Genomic DNA, 19,295 nt, shown 5'->3' with positions numbered 1-19,295 from the left:
AAAAAATTTTTCATTAGTATACTAACCTTTCTCTCTGCTTCAAATGTGTATGTGTACAGTCCATCTACATCATTGAATACCAAGTAATTATTAAGGGGAATATATGCACTGTAATGAAAAAATGTCCATTATTTATATAATTGAGCCAGAACAAAACAGATTTACATACATATTAAAAATAAAACACATTACCTTGTGGCTATTTTAAAAACCTCAGTGGCACACACAGCTGAAAAAGGGAGGAAATAAAGGTGCTTTAACTCAATGAAAATTAGACATTTAAAATTAGAAGTCTGTTAGAAAGTCAGTTGTAATTCAGAACAGATAAATTTACAGGCTACTGATTAAAAATATATTTATATATATATATTTTAATGTTAAAAACTGAATAAGTAACAAATTTTGTATTTGTTTGTATAATCCATGTGATATGTAACATTACATGTTTTCCTTCCTCTTCTTCAGATTAATTAGCAGCCTATTACAGTGATTAAAAAGAAATGGTATGTATGAAAATATCTACTTACTACAAAGCACTTTGTAATATGAAATACATTATCCTTTCTTGGATAGCTTAATTATACCATCCACCCAAGAAGATACCAAATTCCTGTAACGCCAGTTTTATGATCTCAAGTAGCTGCAGAAATATCAATTCAGATACTGAATCAAAAACTGAAGAAAAAAAAATTAAGTAACAGCCTTTTTTCCTCACCTGCAATGACTGCATTTGTAGAAGCTACTGCAGGAATGATTCGTTTCACTACCCCTGAAAAAATATACTAATTAAAACATCATCATTTCTTTTAAAAAGTAGGTATCTTAAGTTAAACAACATGATTTATTAAATATCATTTTCCAGATTTTTCAGGCTTTCAAGTCACAAAAAGGATTTTAACCATGAAGCAATCTTCTTCCACATTTCCATAATTTTTTGTAGCATGTTCAGAATCTTAAGGAAGTTACAGTGGGAAAGTAAACCCTTCCCTAAGCTTCATATAAAGATGAGACCATAATATCATAATAGCTAACAATTAGAGTGTTTTACTGTGTTCCAGGCACATTGTGAAATTTAAATATTAAATAGATTTATTGAATTTTCACAACAGTCTTATGTTAGTCTTATTACTCTGATTTTAAAGACAAGGAAAATGAGGTTGAGAGAAATTAAATCACAACTCCACCTACACACCTAATAAGTGATGATGATGGTATATGAAACCCAGATCGCCCCAAAGTGCATAATCTTAACTGATACATTACGTAATGCCATACTCAGTAAGGTTTGAGTAAAGTACAAAAAATAAGAGTTACCTTATTTTTCCTCTCATAATTTCAGCCATTTGATTCACAAAGCTTTACAACAAAACAAGGGTCAACTTATCTTCATTTCACTCTACAACCTGCACTACACAAAATAGTAAACATACCTCTCTATTTCTACCCTACTTTTTAACATCAGTATTCACATTATAAATGAACAAAACTCTACCTTAAACAATTTGGGGGGCATTTTTTAGTATTTTTTATTGTATTTTTTTCCATTACTATTGATTGAACCCCCTTATATCTCCCTCCCCACACAATACCTTAAACAATCTTTAAGTACAAAATAAATATTATGATTTATAACTATATTTAAATTGTTCATTTTAGAAAACAAAAACTTCAAAGGAAAATAGCCATATTAATTATCTTGAAGTATGAGGGAACACTGAAAGACGTGACTTAAAAACTTCAGAAAAAAGGCAGATATCTAAGAAGACAGGAAAAGAAGTCAGTTAAGTCTGGAAAGCTGTTTTTAAAAAGTTAATTCTGACCATATAATTAAGTATAATTTCAGAACAGGAGAAATAGGGAGGAGCTAACCTCATGATAGTTAAACTGGATGTTCTCCAGTGAGCCACATATAATAAGATGTACTGAGAGGAGGAACAGGTAGTCACAAACAGTGTGGAGTAGAGGGGACACTGCCCAATAAGAGCACTGCCAAAATGATAAAGACTCCCCGTACTCCCAACCCCTCAAAAAAGCTGAACTTCACTTCTCATTTCACTTCCGTACTCCTTGTCAAGGCCCTCAATCGTCAGGCTGCAAAGCATACACCCTGCTCAAAGGTATGGAAAGATCAATGAGACTACATATGGAAATGAATTTCCATTTCTGATCAGGACAAACTGAAATTATTTGTTAATTCAGGCAATTGCCAAATGTGTACCATATGCCAGACACTGTTCTAGGTGTTACACACACAAAAAAAGAAATTACCTCCTCTTATAGAGCTTTCATTCTGGTGAGGAAAATAGCACTCACAAGTAAGAATATTAGAAAATCTCAGATACTGAAGAGGTTCACAAAGAAAGTAAAACAATGTATGCTAGGATGGTCAGGGAAGACCTCTCTGAGGAGGCAATAATTTGAGCTGAAACCTAAACCTTGAGACCCAGTCATGCAATAACCTATGGAAAGAGCATTTCTGTAGAGTAAACAGCCAGGGCAACAGCCCCACGTAGAGATATATGAGAGTGTAAGTATGAAATATTCCTTATATAGAAAAATAGACTAACATTAGTTTTAGGCAATTATAAAAAAGGTAAAATAGTGAGTGACTAGGAAGTCATTTTGAGTTGAATCATCAGAATAACTAAGTTGAGACCTGAGGGACAAGCAGCCAGACTTGAGGGGAGCCAAGGAAGACAAGTACAGACATAAAGATTAGGAGTATTCAAGCTCTAAGGTAGGAATGAGCTTGGTTTGTTAAAGGTACACAAAGCGGGTCAGAATGGGGGGAGTACAGGAAGCAACAAGGAGTATATAAGAGTGGAATTTTCAAATGACATTAATAGAACATCAGTAAATATAAAAAATAATCACAGAAGAGAAATAGCAGATTTTCAAAAAGAAGACAAAGTTCTTTCTTAGGAACCTGGCGATGATCTTGGACAAAATTCTATAAAGGATAAACTGTGAGTACCTAGAATAATAGGAAGCACTGATCACTAAGACTGAGCATTATGATTGCTTATTAAGACAAGACATGTTGGACCTGTCTCACTTACTTCCTATGACTAGCTTGGCAACCCAAGTATAAAAACATCTGGAATAGTCTTTCATAACATCTTGTGAAGACAAAGAAATATGAAGTATTCGAAAAGGTCTGATCAACAAAATGAGATAAAACCTAAAATTAAGGGCCAGATCAGAAGTCATGATTCAGACGTCAATTCTCTGCCAGTTCAGTCTTGTTAAATTTTTTATTTAATTATGTGGAAAAGAGATAAAGGATATGATTATCAAAACAACAGGTGAAATGAAGCTGAAAGAATAGATAGGTTGGCAGGCATAAAAGAATATATAAGAGAGAGCATAGCAGGTTGAATTTAAGAATAAATTTGTAAGGACCTATACTTGAGTACAAAAATAACAAAGCTACCAACCCCAAAACTACCACTTCTATAACACGCAGATGTGGTTCAGGAATTGATATGTGGAAAAGACTTCTAGATTTTAATGGACAACTATCTCAAAAACTCAAAAGTATAGGATCAATGTAAATAACAACAAAAAATTCTGCTCTCCTCTAAGACTATAACAATTATCTAAGATATCAGAAGGCTATTATCTAAAATAAGAATATTTAGACATTCTGTGCTTCATTCTAACCATGTTAAGGGGAAGTATGGATAACCAAAATATGATTAGAGAAAAAGAACATAATAGGGACTTAAAGTCATGCAACATGTCAGAGGATTAAAGGAATTAGGAAGGTTCATGGAAGTGATAGATTTGAAAGGAATGGGCTCACTGTTCTCAATTTGTTCAGTGCTATTACTTAAAAGGAAATTACATTTATATACATATGGTATACCCTAGGACAATACTCTGACCAAACTAAAGATGGAGATTTCTGCTCAATATATAGAGTAATTGTGTAACAGCCTTGTCCACATGTGGAACAGAATGCCCCAGGAGAAATAAATTGCTCTTCAATGAAAGATAAAGTATATGAGTTGATTTCGATGCATTAAGGTCTCTTCCAATAAGTAAATAAGATTCAATGATTTTATTCAAGTCCTCCTAGCTAAGTAGTAGTATGGATTCTGCTGAACTCATTTACCTCCTACCAACTTTAGGGCCCCAGAAAACTATTATTTTCATGGTACCTTTACTGAACTTCAAATGGATGGTACTGTCTAAAATCACTTATCAATTCTTTCCTCCAAAGCATCTCCAGCCAGTAAAAAAAGGATCATCCCAAGATCATCATTCATGACAATTCACAAACTTACCTTGAGTGAGTCTATATGTAACACCCCTAATACTGTATTGTGATGCTCTGTCTAGGGATTTTTGGAAAATCCACTGAATATGATCAGGATCATCTCCATCTAATGGAACCCCTTCTGTTAGGAGAAAAGAAGAAGAGGAAGATAGAAACATGTAAACATGAATCAACTTGTTTTTAATGTAATTATCCAAATGAATAATATAGACAAATAAATATTTTATGTAATTCCAAATTATGAAATTAGGTTCATTACCTCCAAAAGGTTGCTCCTTAGGCCACTGCAATATCCTTACATACTCAATACAGTGTTCTGGTAGCCTGGGCATAGATGCAATGGTGCACATGGGAAAATTGACCTAAAACCACAGTTTGTCCTTTTTAGTGGATTTAAAACAATGAATTATTTTTAAATGTAACTTCTAGCTATGACCTAGTTTGTAGCAGTTTGTTATCATTAATCTTAGCTTTCCACTTAGAGAAACAAAACTTTTATACCGTTAATATTTCTAAAAGCATCTGAGTCACTTCACTTAGGCTGACCTACCTACAAATTAGGTTTGCCCTATAGAAGTTTAACTTTGTTAGGCTGTGAGAAAAAAAGTGCTGAATTATTTCTCAAATATAAGCACTTTGTTATATTTATCTGATTTAAATCTGAATGTATAAAATAAAACAAAAGCAAATTTAGAGGTCAAGTAATTTCAAGTAAATACTCATAAAATTATTTATACTTATAAATCAAAATTTCATCTGTCCTTTAAAGTAGGTATGTAGATGAAAGAGTCTCATCTTTGGAAAGGTCATTTTCATCCCTCTTATCTTTATTTCCCTGAAGCAATCACAGGCAAAAACCAAACAAAACAGATTATAGTTCTATCCAACATACAGTTTTAATATTGATCCCTTAAGCACAGCACCCATTTATGATAAAAACTCTCAGCAAAGTGGGAGTAGAGGGAGCATACCTCAACATAACAAAGGCCATAAATGAGAAACCTATAGCCAACATCATACTCAATGGACAAAAACTGAAACCTTTCCTTCCTAAGATCAGGCATAAGACAAGGGTGTCCGCTTCCACCCACTTCTAATCAACACATTATTGGAAGTTCTACCATAGCAATTAGACCAGAGAAAAAGAAAAGGCATCCAAATTGGAAAGGAGGAAGTAAAACTGTCATTGTTTGCAGATGACATGATAGTGTACATAGAAAACACTAAAGGCTCCACCAAAAAATGAATTGAACTAATAAGTGAATGTGGCAAAATAGCAGGGTACAAAATCATTATTCAGCAATCAAAAGCATTTTTATACACCAACAATGAAATATCAGAAGCAAAAAATCAGAAAAAAAAAAAAACCATTTGCTATCACAATAAGAAAAATAAAGTACCAAGGAATAACCCTAATCAAGGAGAAAAGACCTGTACTCAGAAAACTACAGAACACTGAAGAAAGAAATCAAGGAAGACAACAATAATTGGAAGCATATTCTGTGTTCATGGATTGGAAGAATTAACATAACCAAAATGACCATACTACTCAAAGCAATTTATAGATTCAATGCGATCCCTATTAAGATACCAAGGACATATTTCACAGATATAGAACAAACATTTCAAAAATTTTATGAAACCCTAACAGACTCAGCAATTTTGAGAAACAAGAACAAAGTAGGAGGGGTCACAATACCTGATATCAAACTACATTATAAGACCAATGTAATCAACAAATTTTCCAAGCAAATCGACAGGGAAAAAAAGTAGGGGTAGCAACACTCATATCAGACAAAATAGACTTCAAAAAAAGGGCCATAAAGAGAGACCCAGAAGGTCACTTCATAATACTCAAAGGAAGAATCCACCAAGAAGACATAATCATTGTAAATATATATGCTCCCAACATAGGAGCACCCAAATACATAAAGAAACTCTTGGAGGACTTCAAGAAAGATATTGACAATAATACAATTATAGTAGGGAACTTTAACACCCCACTGTAAAAGATGGACAGATCTTCCAAACAAAATATCAACAAAGATATTGTGGCAATGAACAATGTCCTAGATGAAATGGACTTAACTGATATATATAGAGCCTTTCATCCCAAAGAAGCAAAATAAGCATTCTTTTCAAATGCACATGGAACATTTTCAATGATAGGCTACAAGATAGGACACAAAGTAAGCCTCAACAAATTCAAAAAAATTGAAATCATAGAAAACATTTTCTCTGACCACAAGGGACTGAAACTAGAAACCAACCCCTAAGGAAAAAACTCAGAAACACTTAAACTCATGGAGATTGACTAGCATACTATGAAATAATGAATGGGTTAAGAATGAGATCAAGGAATAAATCAAGAAGTTTCTGGAAACAAATGAAAATGAACTCGCAACAATCCAAAACATATGGGACACAGCAAAGGCAGTCCTGAGAGGGAAGTTCATAGCAATACAGGCCTACCTTAAAAAGATAGAAACATTTCAAATAAACAACCTAACACTACACCGACAAGAACTCGAGGAACAACAACAAAGACAACCAAGAGCAAGTACAGGAAGGAAATAACCAAGATGAGAGCAGAATTACATGACACAGAGACTAAAAGCACAATTCAAAGGATCAATGAATCCAGGAGCTGGTTCTTTGAAAAGAAAAACAAAATTGACAAGCCTTTAAGTAGGCTCATCAAGAAAAAAGAGAGGACCCAAATAAACACAATCAGAAATGAAAGAGGAAAGACTACAACTGATACCACTGAAATACAAAGGATTGTAAGAAATTACTACGAAGAACTATATGCCAAGAAATTTGAAAAACTAGATTAAATGGACAAATTTCTAGAAAAATATAACCTCCCAAAACTGAATGAAGAAGAAGTAGAAAGCCTGAACAGACCAGTAACAACTGATGAAATTCAAACAGTAATCAAAAAACTTCTGACACACAAAACCCCTTCACCAGACAGTTTCAAAGGACAACTCCACAGAGCATTTAAGGGAGAGCTAACCCCAATCCTCCACAGGTTATTTAAAAAAATTCAAGAAGTTGGAAGACTCCCAAACTCGTTTTATGAAGCCAACATCACCCTAATTCCAAAACTAGATAAAGACATAACAAAGAAAGAACTTCAGGCAAACATCACTCATGAAAATAGACGCTAAAATCCTCAACAAAATATTGCCAAACCTCATGCAGCAATACATTAAAAAGATCATACACCATGACCAAGTGGGATTCATCCCAGGGATGCAAGGATGGTACCTTATTTGCCAATCAATAAACATAATACATCACATAAACAAAAGCAAAGACAAAAAACACATGATCACATCAATAGATTCGGAAAAAGCATTTGATAAGATACAGCACCTATTTATGATAAAAACACTCAGCAAAATGGGAACAGAGGGAGCATTCCTCAACATAATAAAGGCCATATATGACAGAATTACAGCCAACATCACAATCAATGGGCAAAAACTAAAAGTTTCCCACTAAGATCAGGAACGAGACAAGGATGCCCTCTCTCAACACTCCTATTCAATGTAGTATTGGAAATCCTAGCCACAGCAATAAGACAAGAAAAAGAAATAAAAGACATCCAAATTGGAAAGGAGGAAATGAAACTGTCACTGTTGGCAGATGACATGATAGTGTACATGGAAAATCCTATAGACTCCACCAAAAAACTACTCGACCTAATACATGAATTTGGCAAAACAGCTGGATACAAAGTCAATACTCAGAAATCAAAGGCATTCCTGTACACCAACAACAAAACTGCAGAAACAGAAATCAGGAAAAAAATCCCATTTAATATAGCAACAAGAAAAATATACTACCTAGGAATCAACCTAACCAAGGAGGTAAAAGACCTGTACTCAGAAACCTACACAACACTGAAGAAAGAAATTAAGGAAGACAGAAACAAATGGAAGCATGTACCATGCTCATGGATTGGAAGAATTAACATCATCAAAATGGCTATACTACCCAAAGCAATATATGGACTCAATACAATTCCTATTAAAGTACCCATGACATATTTCACAGATATAGAACAAACACTTCAGAAATTTATATGGAACCATAAACAACCCAGAATAGCTGCAGCAATTTTGAGAAAGAAGAAGAAAGCAGGAGGGATCACAATACCTGATATCAAACTGTATTACAAGGCCACTGTAATCAAAACATCCTGGTACTGGCATAAAAACAGGCACACAGACCAATGGAACAGAACAGAGAGCCCAGAAATAAACTCAAATCTTTACGGTCAATTAATATTTGACAAAGGAGGCAGGAACATAAAATGGAGCAAAAATAGCCTCTTCAACAAATGGTGTTGGGAGATCTGGACAGGTGAATGCAAAAAAAATGAAACTAGACCACCAACTTATACCATACACAAAAATAAATTCAAGGTGGATAAAAGACTTAAATATAAGTTGTAACACCATAAAAGTCCTAGAGGAAAACATTGGCAGGAAAATGTCAGACATTCCACGCAGCAACATCCTCACAGACATGTCCCCTAAAGCAAGGGACATAAAGGAAAGAATAAACAAATGGGACCTCATCAAAATAAAAAGCTTCTGCATGGCTAAAGAAAACAGCACTAAAATGCAAAGAGAACCAACAGTATAGGAAAATATATTTACCAATGATACCTCAGAGAAGGGTCTGATCTCCAAAATATATATAGAACTCACACAACTCTACTCCAGGAAGACAAACAACCCAATTAAAAAATGGACAAAGGACTTGAACAGACACTTCTCCAAGAAAGACATACAGAGGGCCAAGAGACATGAAAAGATGCTCAGCATCACTAGCCATCAAAGAGATGCAAATTAAAAACACAATGAGGTACCACCTCACACCAGTCAGAGTGGCCAACATAAACAAATCAACAAAAAAGTGTTGGAGAGGATGTGGAGAAAAGGGAACCCTGGTACGTTGTTGGTCGGAATGCAGACTGGTGTAGCCACTGTGGAAAACAATATGGAATTTCCTCAGAAAACTAAAAATGGAACTGCCCTTTGACCCAGCAATTCCACTGCTGGGATTATACCCTAAGAGCTCTGAAGCACCAATCCAAAAGAACCTATCACCCCAATGTTCATAGCAGCACAATTTACAATAGCCAAGTACTGGAAGCAACCCTAGTGCCCATCAGCAAATGAGTGGATCCAAAAACTATGGTACATTTACACAATGGAATTCTAAGCAGCAGAGAGAAAGAAGGAAGTTATACCCTTTGCAACAGCATAAATGGAACTGGAGAGCATTATGCTAAGTGAATAAGCCAGGCGGTGAGGGACAAATACCATATGATCTCACGTATAACTGGAACATAATCAACAAAAGAAAAACAAACCAAATATAACCAGAGACATTGAAGTTAAGAGCAATCTAACAATAGCCAGAGGGGAGTCGAGAGGGGATAGTAGGGAGAGAGGTTTTCAGGAAGTACTGTGGAGGACACATGGACAAAACCAAGGGGGAGGGTGGAGTTGAGGGAGGGAGGTGGGTTTGGCTGTGGTGGAGTGGAAGGGTGGGGAGAAAATGCACACAACTGTAATTGAACAACAATAAAAAAATTGTTTAAAAAAGACCACTGTAATCAAAGCAGTCTGGTACCAGCATAAGAACAGACGTATAGTTCAATGGAACAGAATAGAGAGCCCACAAAAAAACCCATGTCTCTATGGTCAATAAATATTTGACAAAGGGGGCAGGAGCATAAAATGGAGTAAAAATAGCCTCTTCAACAAATGGTGTTGGGAGATCTGGACAGGTGAATGCAAAAAAAATGAAACTAGACCACCAACTTATACAATACACAAAAATAAATTCAAGGTGGATAAATGATTTAAATATAAGTCGTGACACCATAAAAGTCCTAGAGGAAAACATGGGCAGTAAAATTTCAGATATTCCACACAGCAATGTTTTCACTGACATATCTCCTAGGTCAAGGTATATAAAGGAAAGGATAAACAAACAGAACTACATCAAATTAAAAAGCTTCTGCATGGCTAAGGAAAACAGCAGCAAAATGAAAAGGGAACCAAATATATGGGAAAATATATTTGCCAATGATACCTCCCACAACGGTTTGATCTCCAAATTATATAAAGAATTCATATAACTCAACACCAGGAAGACAAACAATCCAATTAAAAAATGGGCAAAGGCCCTGAACAGGCACTTCTCCAAGGAAGACATACAGAGGGCCCAGAGCCTTATGAAAGGATGCTCAGCATCACTAGCCATCAGAAATGCAAATTAAAACCACAAAGAGATACCACTTCACACTGGTCAGAATGGTCATCATTAATAAATGAACAAACAACAAGTGCTGGCAAGGATGTGGAGAAAAGGGAACCCTAGTACACTGTTGGTAGGAATGCATACTGGTACAGGGACTGTGGAAAACACTATAGAATTTCCTCAGAAAACTAAAAACAGAAATGCCTTTCGATCCAGCAATTCCACTGCTGGGATTAAGAATCCTGAAACACTGATTCAGAAGAACCTCTGCACCCTAATGTTCATAGCAACGTTATTTGCAATAGCCAAGTACTGGATGGAAACATCCTAAGTGCCCAATCAGTAAATGAGTGGATGAAAAAACTGCAGTATATTTACACAATGGAATAGTACGCAGAAGAAAGAAGGAACTCATACCCTTTTTGACAGCATGGATGGACCTGGAAAGCAATATGCTGAGTGAAATAAGCCAGGTGGCAAAAGACAAACACCATATGATCTCACCTGTAAGTGGAACCTAATGAACAAAACAAACTAGCAAAACAGAACCAGAGACATGGAAATAAAGAACAAAGTGACAGTGACCAAAGGGGCCATGGGAGGGAGATGACAGGGGAAAGAAGGGGAAGGGTGTAGTCAAGGGATATGTATAAAGGGCCCATGGACATGGACAACAGGGTAGGGACTGACTGTGGGAGTAGGGGAATGGAGTAAGGGAGAGCAACAGGGGAAGAACCAGGGCAAGTGTAATTAAACAACAATAAAAAATAAATATAAAAAAACAAAATCACAAAAATATATTGATCCCTTGATCCCTATTCTTCAAGTAAATAATTGATACAAGTAAATTCTAAAGCAATAGTATAAAAGTATGATATTCAGTCCATACCTTTTCTCAAACAGAGAATTTCCTATTTCATCATTTTTCTTCTTAGCATGATTTTAAAAATATAGTTACCCCTAATTAAAAATTCTAAATATTAAATAGACTTAATATCTCAACCCTAATTCCATCCCAAGAAACTATAAAACAAATGCAGGTGCTTTCTGGGTTACCTGTGGTGGATAAAGTTCCAGTGTACATTCAATGCAAGCAGTCATTCCAGGCAGAATCACCCGGGCATTCCCTTTAAAACCTTCTGTCCCCCCATCTATCAAAGGAACGATGGAGCTTGGATCTAATGCACCATCTTCATAATTTAGAAGAGATATCTAGGAAAATTATTTAAAGGGTTTAAAAGGAGAGAGGGATAAGAATTCAAAAGAAAAAGCATGCTGTCAAGTAACTGCACACGTCAATAGCATGACTGAGTACTAATATATCAAATCAAGGAATGATAATATTAGTAATTTGCAGCCTCACCTTAAGATTAATAACTAGCAATAAACAATGAAGTCTATGAACTTAGTGGAAATTAAATAAACTGATTTTTTAAAAATATGATATGCAATTATAATTTTCAATGCATTAAGAGCAACAGCAAGAAGTCTTTACCAGCATGCCATTTATCCATCTTCTGGCTATGATAGAGTCTAGTCCACATACAATTATATGAAATTCTACGAGAAAAAAACATGCAAGTTTAGTTTTTTAAAATGCCACAGTACAATATAATTTACACCTTCTAAGAAAACACACACACAAAAAAACACGTTTTACTATAATACATACACATACACAAACACACACACATACACATACACCTCCTAATCCCTGAATAATCCCTACTCAGGTCAGCACAGAAAAATGCAGGTAATGGTGTCAAGTCAAATTCAAAACAGTGGCACTCTCTTTTCAATCCATCAACAACTTACTGAAAAGCCAACACCAAGAGATGAAAAACAACTGAACAGCCTTCAAACTAGCAATTAAAAAATAGTGAGAATTTAATTTTAAGTGAACAACTTACGTCGATAGAAAGTGTCGTTAAAATCCTGGATCTTGTTGAAATGTCTGCATATAGGTGAAGGAATCTGAGCTGCTGAATGTGACAATACCATAAGAAAAAACTTGTACATATATATTTAAAACGAGAAATAGATCCCAAATATTCAAAGTAGTGGAATTCAAGGAATCTGACTAAATGAACACAACCCACTTTTTGACAAAACCTCTTTTCTAACACTCTTCCCCCCTAACTACTTAGTCTCATCCCTGAACTCCCAAATCATTATATTTATGACTTTTACACTTCCTGCTCTGCTTTAATTTCTGTAGAAAATAGTAAGCCTGGGAAAGCAGAATGTGTGTGTTTGTCCACCATCAGCATCAAGCCAAGAGGCAATAAACGTTTATTGAGTGAAGGGAATGGACATATCAGAGTTCCTACTGATATGGGTCATTTTAAGAGCTACTGAATAGCTAATTAAAAACAAAACAAAACAAACCCCAGAAGTTTCCAAAAACAACTTCTTTGGTTGTTGATTTTTTGAGGGGAGGTGGTGATGAGAGGTATGAATTCTTACTCTCATTTACTCAGTTTTCCAAGGCCCTCTCTTTTATCCAATCAAGCCCTATCAGCAGTCTTCCCCTCCCTGGAGGCTGCAGAAGGAACCCCATTCAAAATCGGATGGGTATGAATCACTCGAAGCACTTACTATTTTAATAGCATATATGTGTGCAAACATTTAAATTTTTTCTAACAGAGAAATGTAATGTTTAATAACATAAATTATACTTCTCTAAAATTATAATAATCCATTATACTTGTATTTTAAAAGCAAAACAGAAAAAAGAGGAACAATATACGACTGCTCTAGAATTTATCCTGGCCTGTAAGTACAGCTATGAAAAATAAATACAATACTAGCCCTTGCCCATTCAGACCTCTGTTCCTTTTGAAGCTCGCCAAACAAGGGGCATAAGCTGAAACTAGAACTGAAAGGTCAAGAGAACCCAAGCAAACACCGGAGGAACAATAGAGGAGGAAACCAAGGAGCCAGACCAAAATATACCATCCCCTGGATTTCTGTAAAATACTCAGTTTCCCAGATATAAAAAATGGGGATAAACACAGTGGATTTTTTTTTTCCTTTCTCCCTAACAGGGATCTGTGTTTATATCTTTATACTTTTTATTTTCAAATAATAGATTCTAAGGGAGTTGAGAGATGGTGCAGAGAAGCCCTGTGTTTTTCACCAGGTTTCCCTCAACTGTTATATCTTACATTAGTACAATATCAAAACCACAAATGCGATATTGGTACAAGTATGTCTCATTCTGCCATTTAAACACGTGCAGATTTGTGTAACTATCTGCCTAGACAAACAACATCAATCAGCACAAAGATCTCCCTCCTGCTACCACTTTTGAGTCACACCTTCCCTCCCACTGCAATGTAACTTCTGGCAATTACTGATTTATTCTCCATTTTGTCATTTAAAGAATGTAATATAATTAAAAATCATACAATATATGATCTTTTCAGATTGGCATTTTTCTTTTTTTTAAATATATTTATTGATTATGCTATTACAGTTGTCCCATTTCCCCCCCCCACTCCACTGCATCCTGCCCACCCCCTCCCTCCCACATTCCCCCCCTATAGTTCATGTCCATGGGTCATAATTATAAGTCCTTTGGCTTCTACATTTCCTACACTATTGTTACCCTCCCCCTGTCTATTTTCCACCTATCATCTATGCTACTTATTCTCTGTACCTTTCCCCCCTCTCCCCCTCCCACTCCCCTATTGACAACCCTCCATGTGATCTCCATCTCTAGTTGTTTGCCTAGTTTGCTCTTGTTTTTGTTTTAGGTGTGGTCGTTAATAACTGTGAGTTTGCTGTCATTTTTACTGTTCCTATTTTTGATCTTCTTTTCCTTAGGTAACTCCCTTTAACATTTCATATAATAAGGGCTTGGTGATGATGAACTTCTTTAACTTGACCTTATCTGAGAAGCACTTTATCTTCCCTTCCATTCTAAATGATAGCTTTGCTGGATACAGTAATCTTGGATGTAGGTCCTTGCGTTTAATCTTGGGTAATGTAATTATGATGTGCCTTGGTGTGTTCCTCCTTGGGTCCAGCTTCTTTGGGACTCTCTCAGCTTCCTGGACTTCCTGGAAGTCTATTTCCTCTGCCAGACTGGGGAAGTTCTCCTTCATTATTTGTTCAAATAAGTTTTCAATTTTTTGTTCTTCCTCTTCTCCTTCTGGCACCCCTATGATTTGGATGTTGGAACGTTTAAAGATGTCCTGGAGGTTCCTAAGCCTCTCCTCATTTTTCCAAATTCTTGTTTCTTCATTCTTTTCTGGTTGGATGTTGCTTTCTTCCTTCTGGTCCACACCATTGATTTGAGTCCCAGTTTCCTTCGCATCACTATTGGTTCCCTGTACGTTTTGCTTTGTTTCTCTTAGCATAGGCTTCATTTTTTCATCTGGTTTTCGAACAGATTCAACCAATTCTGTGAGCATCTTGATAACCGGTGTTTTGAACTGTGCATCCGATAGGTTGGCTATCTCTTCCTCGCTTAGTTGTATTTTTTCTGGAGCTTTGAAGTGTTCTGTCATTTGGGCCATTTTTGTTGTTGTCGTCGTCTTGGGGTGTCTGTTACTTTAAGGGGTGGAGCCTTAGGTGTTCCTGGGGTAGGGTAACACTGGTCGCTGCGCTGTGACGCTATACATGGGTAGGGGCCGAGAGGGAGCAATGGCGTCCGCTTCACTCTCCTCCAGATTTCAATCCTTCACTCTGTACCCAGTCAAACTGGGCCCCTCTGGTGCTGGTTCCCCAGTGGGTGGGCTTGTGCACACTCTAGGCCCCTGTGGGTCTCTCCAACGACCTCTCCTGTGAGGCTGGGAGTCTCTGCTGCTGCCGCCCCAACCCCCACGGGCGTTTTCAATCAGAGGTTTGAGGCTTTAATTCCCCGCTCTGGAGCCCTGGGTTGTGCAGTCTGCTTTGCTCCCCGCCATTTGTCCGGTTTATCTGTGCGCGAATGTGGGGCCGCCGGGTGCTACCCACCGCTCTGCCTGCCCCGTTCTCCGCCACTCTAAGTCCGGCCCTCTGGGTTTATCTGTGTGCGAATGGGGGACTGCAGGGTCTGCCAGTGGTCAGACTGCCTGCCCCGTTCGTACCACACTCCACCAGTCTCGGTCCCACCATGGCCACGCAAGTCCTCTCCGCCCTGGTGTCTGTCTCCGCCCCTCCTACCGGTCTGGATGAATGTTTATTTTTCACTTCCTTGGTGTCGGACCTCCTTGCCGTTCGATTTTCTGTCAGTTCTGGTTGTGCGAGGAGGCACAGTGTGTCTACCTACACCGCCATCTTGGTTCTCTCTCAGATTGGCATTTTTCATACAGCATAATTACCTTAATATCCATCGAAAGTGTTAAGATTTCGTTATTTGCTGCATTTTTGTTGCTCAGTATTATTCCATAGTACGGTTGCATCACAGTTAAACAATTCACCTACTGCCTGATGTTTTGGTTGTTTCCAGTTCTGGGCTACTACAAATAAAACTGTTATAAACAATCAAGAGCAAGTTTTTATGCAGACTTCAGTATTCATTTCTCTGGGATAAATGCCCAGGAATGAAACTGCTGGCTCATATGGAAACTCTATGGTTAGATTTTTAAGAAACAGCCCTGGACATGTAGCTCCATTGGTTAGAGAATTGTCCCAATAGGCCAAGGTTGTAGTTTCAATCCCTGTCAGGGCACATACAAGAATCAACCAATGAATGCATCAATAAGTGGAACAGCAAAGTGACATTTCTCTCTCTTTCTAAAAAGAAAGAACAAATTATTTTCCAGATAGCTAGTGTTTTACATTTCCCATCAGCAATGAATGCTCTAGTTTTTCTGTACCACTGGCAACATTTGTTATTTTTTTAATATATTTTATTATGCTATTATAGTTGTCCTATGTTTTTGTCCCCTTTATCCCCCTCTTCCCTGTATCCCCCTCCCACCATCATTCCCCCACTTTAGTTCATGTCCATGGTTCATATATATCAGTTCTTTGGCTTCTCCATTTCCCATACTATTCTTAATCTCCCTCTGTCTATTTTATACCTACCATTTATGCTTCTTATTCACTGTACCTTTTCCCCTATTCTTCCCCCACCCTCTCCCCATTGATAACTCTCCATGTTATCTCCATTTCTGTGATTCTGTTCCTGTTATAGTTGTTTGCTTAGTGTTTGGTTTTTTTAGGTTCAGTTGTTGACAGTTGTTATTTTACTGTTTATATTTGTTCTTTTCCTCAGATAGTCTGTTTAATATTTCACATAATAAGGGCTTGGTGATGATGAACTCCTTTAACTTGACTTTATCTGGGAAGCACTTTATCTGCCCTTCCATTCTAAATGATAGCTTTGCAGGATAGAATAATCTTGGATGTAGGCCCTTGCCTTTCATGACTTGGAATACTTCCTTCTAGCCCCTTCTTGCCTGCAAGGTTTCTCTTGAGAAATCAGCTGATGGTCTTATGGGAACTCTTTTGGAGGTAACTGTCTCCTTTTCTTTTGCTGCTTTTAAGATTCTCTCCTTATCTTTAATCTTGGATAATATAATTATGATATGCCCTGGTGTATACTTCCTTGGATCCAACTTTTCAGGGACTCTCTGAACTTCTGGACTTCCTGGAAGTCCATTTCCTTTGCCAGATTAGGGAAGTTCTCCTTCATTATGTTTTCAAGTAAGTTTTCCATTTCTTGCTCTTTGTCTTCTCCTTCTGGCACCCCTAAGGTTCACATGTTAGAACGTTTAAAGTTGTCCCAGAGGTTCCTAAGCCTCTCCTCATTTCATTCTGTTGTACTTGAATGTTTACTTCTTCCTTCTGGTCAAAACCATTGATTTGAGTCCCAGTTTCCTTCCTATTACTGCTGGTTCCCTGTACATTTTACTTTACTTCAGTTTTCACAGCCTTCACTTTTTCCTCTATTTTGCAACTATACTCAATCATTTCTGTGAGCATCTGATTACCAGTGTTTTGAACTCTGCATCTGATAGGTTGGTTAGCTCTTCATCTCTTAGCTGTATTTTTTCTGGAGCTTTGATCTGTTCTTCCATTTCAGCCATATTTTTTTTGTCTCAACACTCCTGTTACATAGTAAGGGGTAGAGTCTTAGGTATTCACCAGGGCAGGGCAACCCAGGTCACTGCCTTGCAGTGCTGTATGTGAGAGAGGGGTCTGAGAGGGAACAATGCCACTTGCTCAGCTCTCAGCAGCTTTCAGTCACTTCCTTCTCTATCCACAAGCAAATTGGGCCCTTCTAATGTTGATTACAGGGTGTAGTTTTGTGTAAGTTCTAGGACCCTGTGGGTCTCTCCAACAAACCTTCCTGTGAGGCTGGGAGTTTCTCCTGCTGCCTCGTCCCCCACAGGTTTTTCAGTCAAGAGGTTTCGGGGCTTTATTTCCTGGCACTAGTACTCTGGGTTGTGTGGTCTGTCTCACTCCCCAGTTGTTTCTTCCAGTTTATCTGCACACAAATATGGGACTGCCGGGTCCACCAGCCACTGCCTCACCTGCCCCGGTCCTCCAGCTGCAGCCTTGCTGCAAGTCCTCTCCACCCCACTGCCTGTCTCCACCCCTCCTACCAGTCTAGATGAATATTTCTTCTTCAACTCCTTGGTTGTCAGACTTCCATATAGTTTGATTTTCTGGCAGTTCTGGTTATTTTTTGTTTTTAAATTTGTTGTTGTCCTTTTGGTTGTGTGAGGAGGCAAAGTGTATCTACTTATGCCTCCATCTTGGCCAGCATTTGCTATTATAATTTTTTATTTTAACTAATCTAATAAGTGAGTGGTAATATCTCAACATGGTAATAATTTGGATTTCTCTTATAGCTAGTGGTGTTGAACATCTTTTCATATGCTTCTTGCCATCTTCTTTGGTGAAATACCCCTTCATTATTTTGTCCGTTTTCCAATTGCATTATTTTTACTATTGAGTTACGAAAGTCGCTTATTCTAGATACAAGTCCTTTGTCAGATATCTGCTTTGTATTTTCCAATCTACAACTTGTCTTTTCATCCTTTTAACAGGGCCCTTCACAAAGCAAAAGTTTTCAATTTTGGTAAAGTTCAACTTATCCATTTTTTTTCTTTAATGTATCATGCTTTTAATCTGGTCTAGGGATACCTCACCAAACCCTAGATCCCTAAGATTTTTTCCTATGTTATCTTCCAAAGTTTTATAGGTTTACATTTGACACTTAAACCTATGATCCATTTTGAGTTACTTTTTTGTAATTTTGAGGTTTAAGTCAAGATTAATTTTTTTTACCTACGGATATCCAATGGCTCCACCACAATTTGTTGAAAAGATTATCCTTCCTCCACTGACTTGTTCATGCACCTTTGTCAAATATTTATTGGCCATACTTGTAAGGGGCTATTTCTGGCTTCTCTACGCTGTTTTAATCTATGTCTGTCTCTCTGGCAATATTACACAGTCTTGATTATCGTAGCTATATAATAAGTCTTGAAATTAGATAGTAATTCTCCCGCTTTATTCTTTTTCAGCATTATTTTAGGTATTCTTTTGCCTTTCTATATCAATTTTAGAATAATCTTCTGTGTATTGACAAAAAAATTTCCTGGGGTTTTGGTGGAAATTGTGTTAAATTGGGACACAAATTTGGGGATAAGTGACATCTTTACTATGTTGAACTATCCAGTTCTTGAATATGGAATATTTCTCCATTTATTTAGATCTTTGATTTCTCTCATTAGTATTTTGCAGTTTTCAGCATAGAAACACCATTCTTATTTTTACACAT

The 19,295-nt window shown here is 37.0% G+C and overlaps 1 protein-coding gene across 2 annotated transcripts in view; it reads right to left on the bottom strand.

Moving 5' to 3' along the window:
* The window catches only part of UBA3 (ubiquitin like modifier activating enzyme 3), a 33,304-nt gene that overhangs the window by 1,848 nt on the left and 12,161 nt on the right, over positions 1 to 19,295 (bottom strand). For both annotated transcript variants that reach the window (XM_053930163.2, XM_053930162.2), the window contains 8 exons: positions 12,481 to 12,524; positions 12,066 to 12,130; positions 11,627 to 11,782; positions 4,542 to 4,644; positions 4,290 to 4,403; positions 716 to 769; positions 193 to 229; positions 27 to 108 (listed from right to left, as the gene is read on the bottom strand). In XM_053930163.2, the coding sequence (XP_053786138.1) occupies positions 27 to 108; positions 193 to 229; positions 716 to 769; positions 4,290 to 4,403; positions 4,542 to 4,644; positions 11,627 to 11,782; positions 12,066 to 12,130; positions 12,481 to 12,524 (655 nt within the window). The remainder of the gene's footprint in view (positions 1 to 26; positions 109 to 192; positions 230 to 715; positions 770 to 4,289; positions 4,404 to 4,541; positions 4,645 to 11,626; positions 11,783 to 12,065; positions 12,131 to 12,480; positions 12,525 to 19,295) is intronic.

The sequence above is a fragment of the Desmodus rotundus genome, chromosome 8 (assembly GCF_022682495.2).
Source record: "Desmodus rotundus isolate HL8 chromosome 8, HLdesRot8A.1, whole genome shotgun sequence".
NCBI classification, from domain to species: domain Eukaryota; kingdom Metazoa; phylum Chordata; class Mammalia; order Chiroptera; family Phyllostomidae; genus Desmodus; species Desmodus rotundus.
This window is presented reverse-complemented; position numbering and strand designations above follow the sequence as displayed.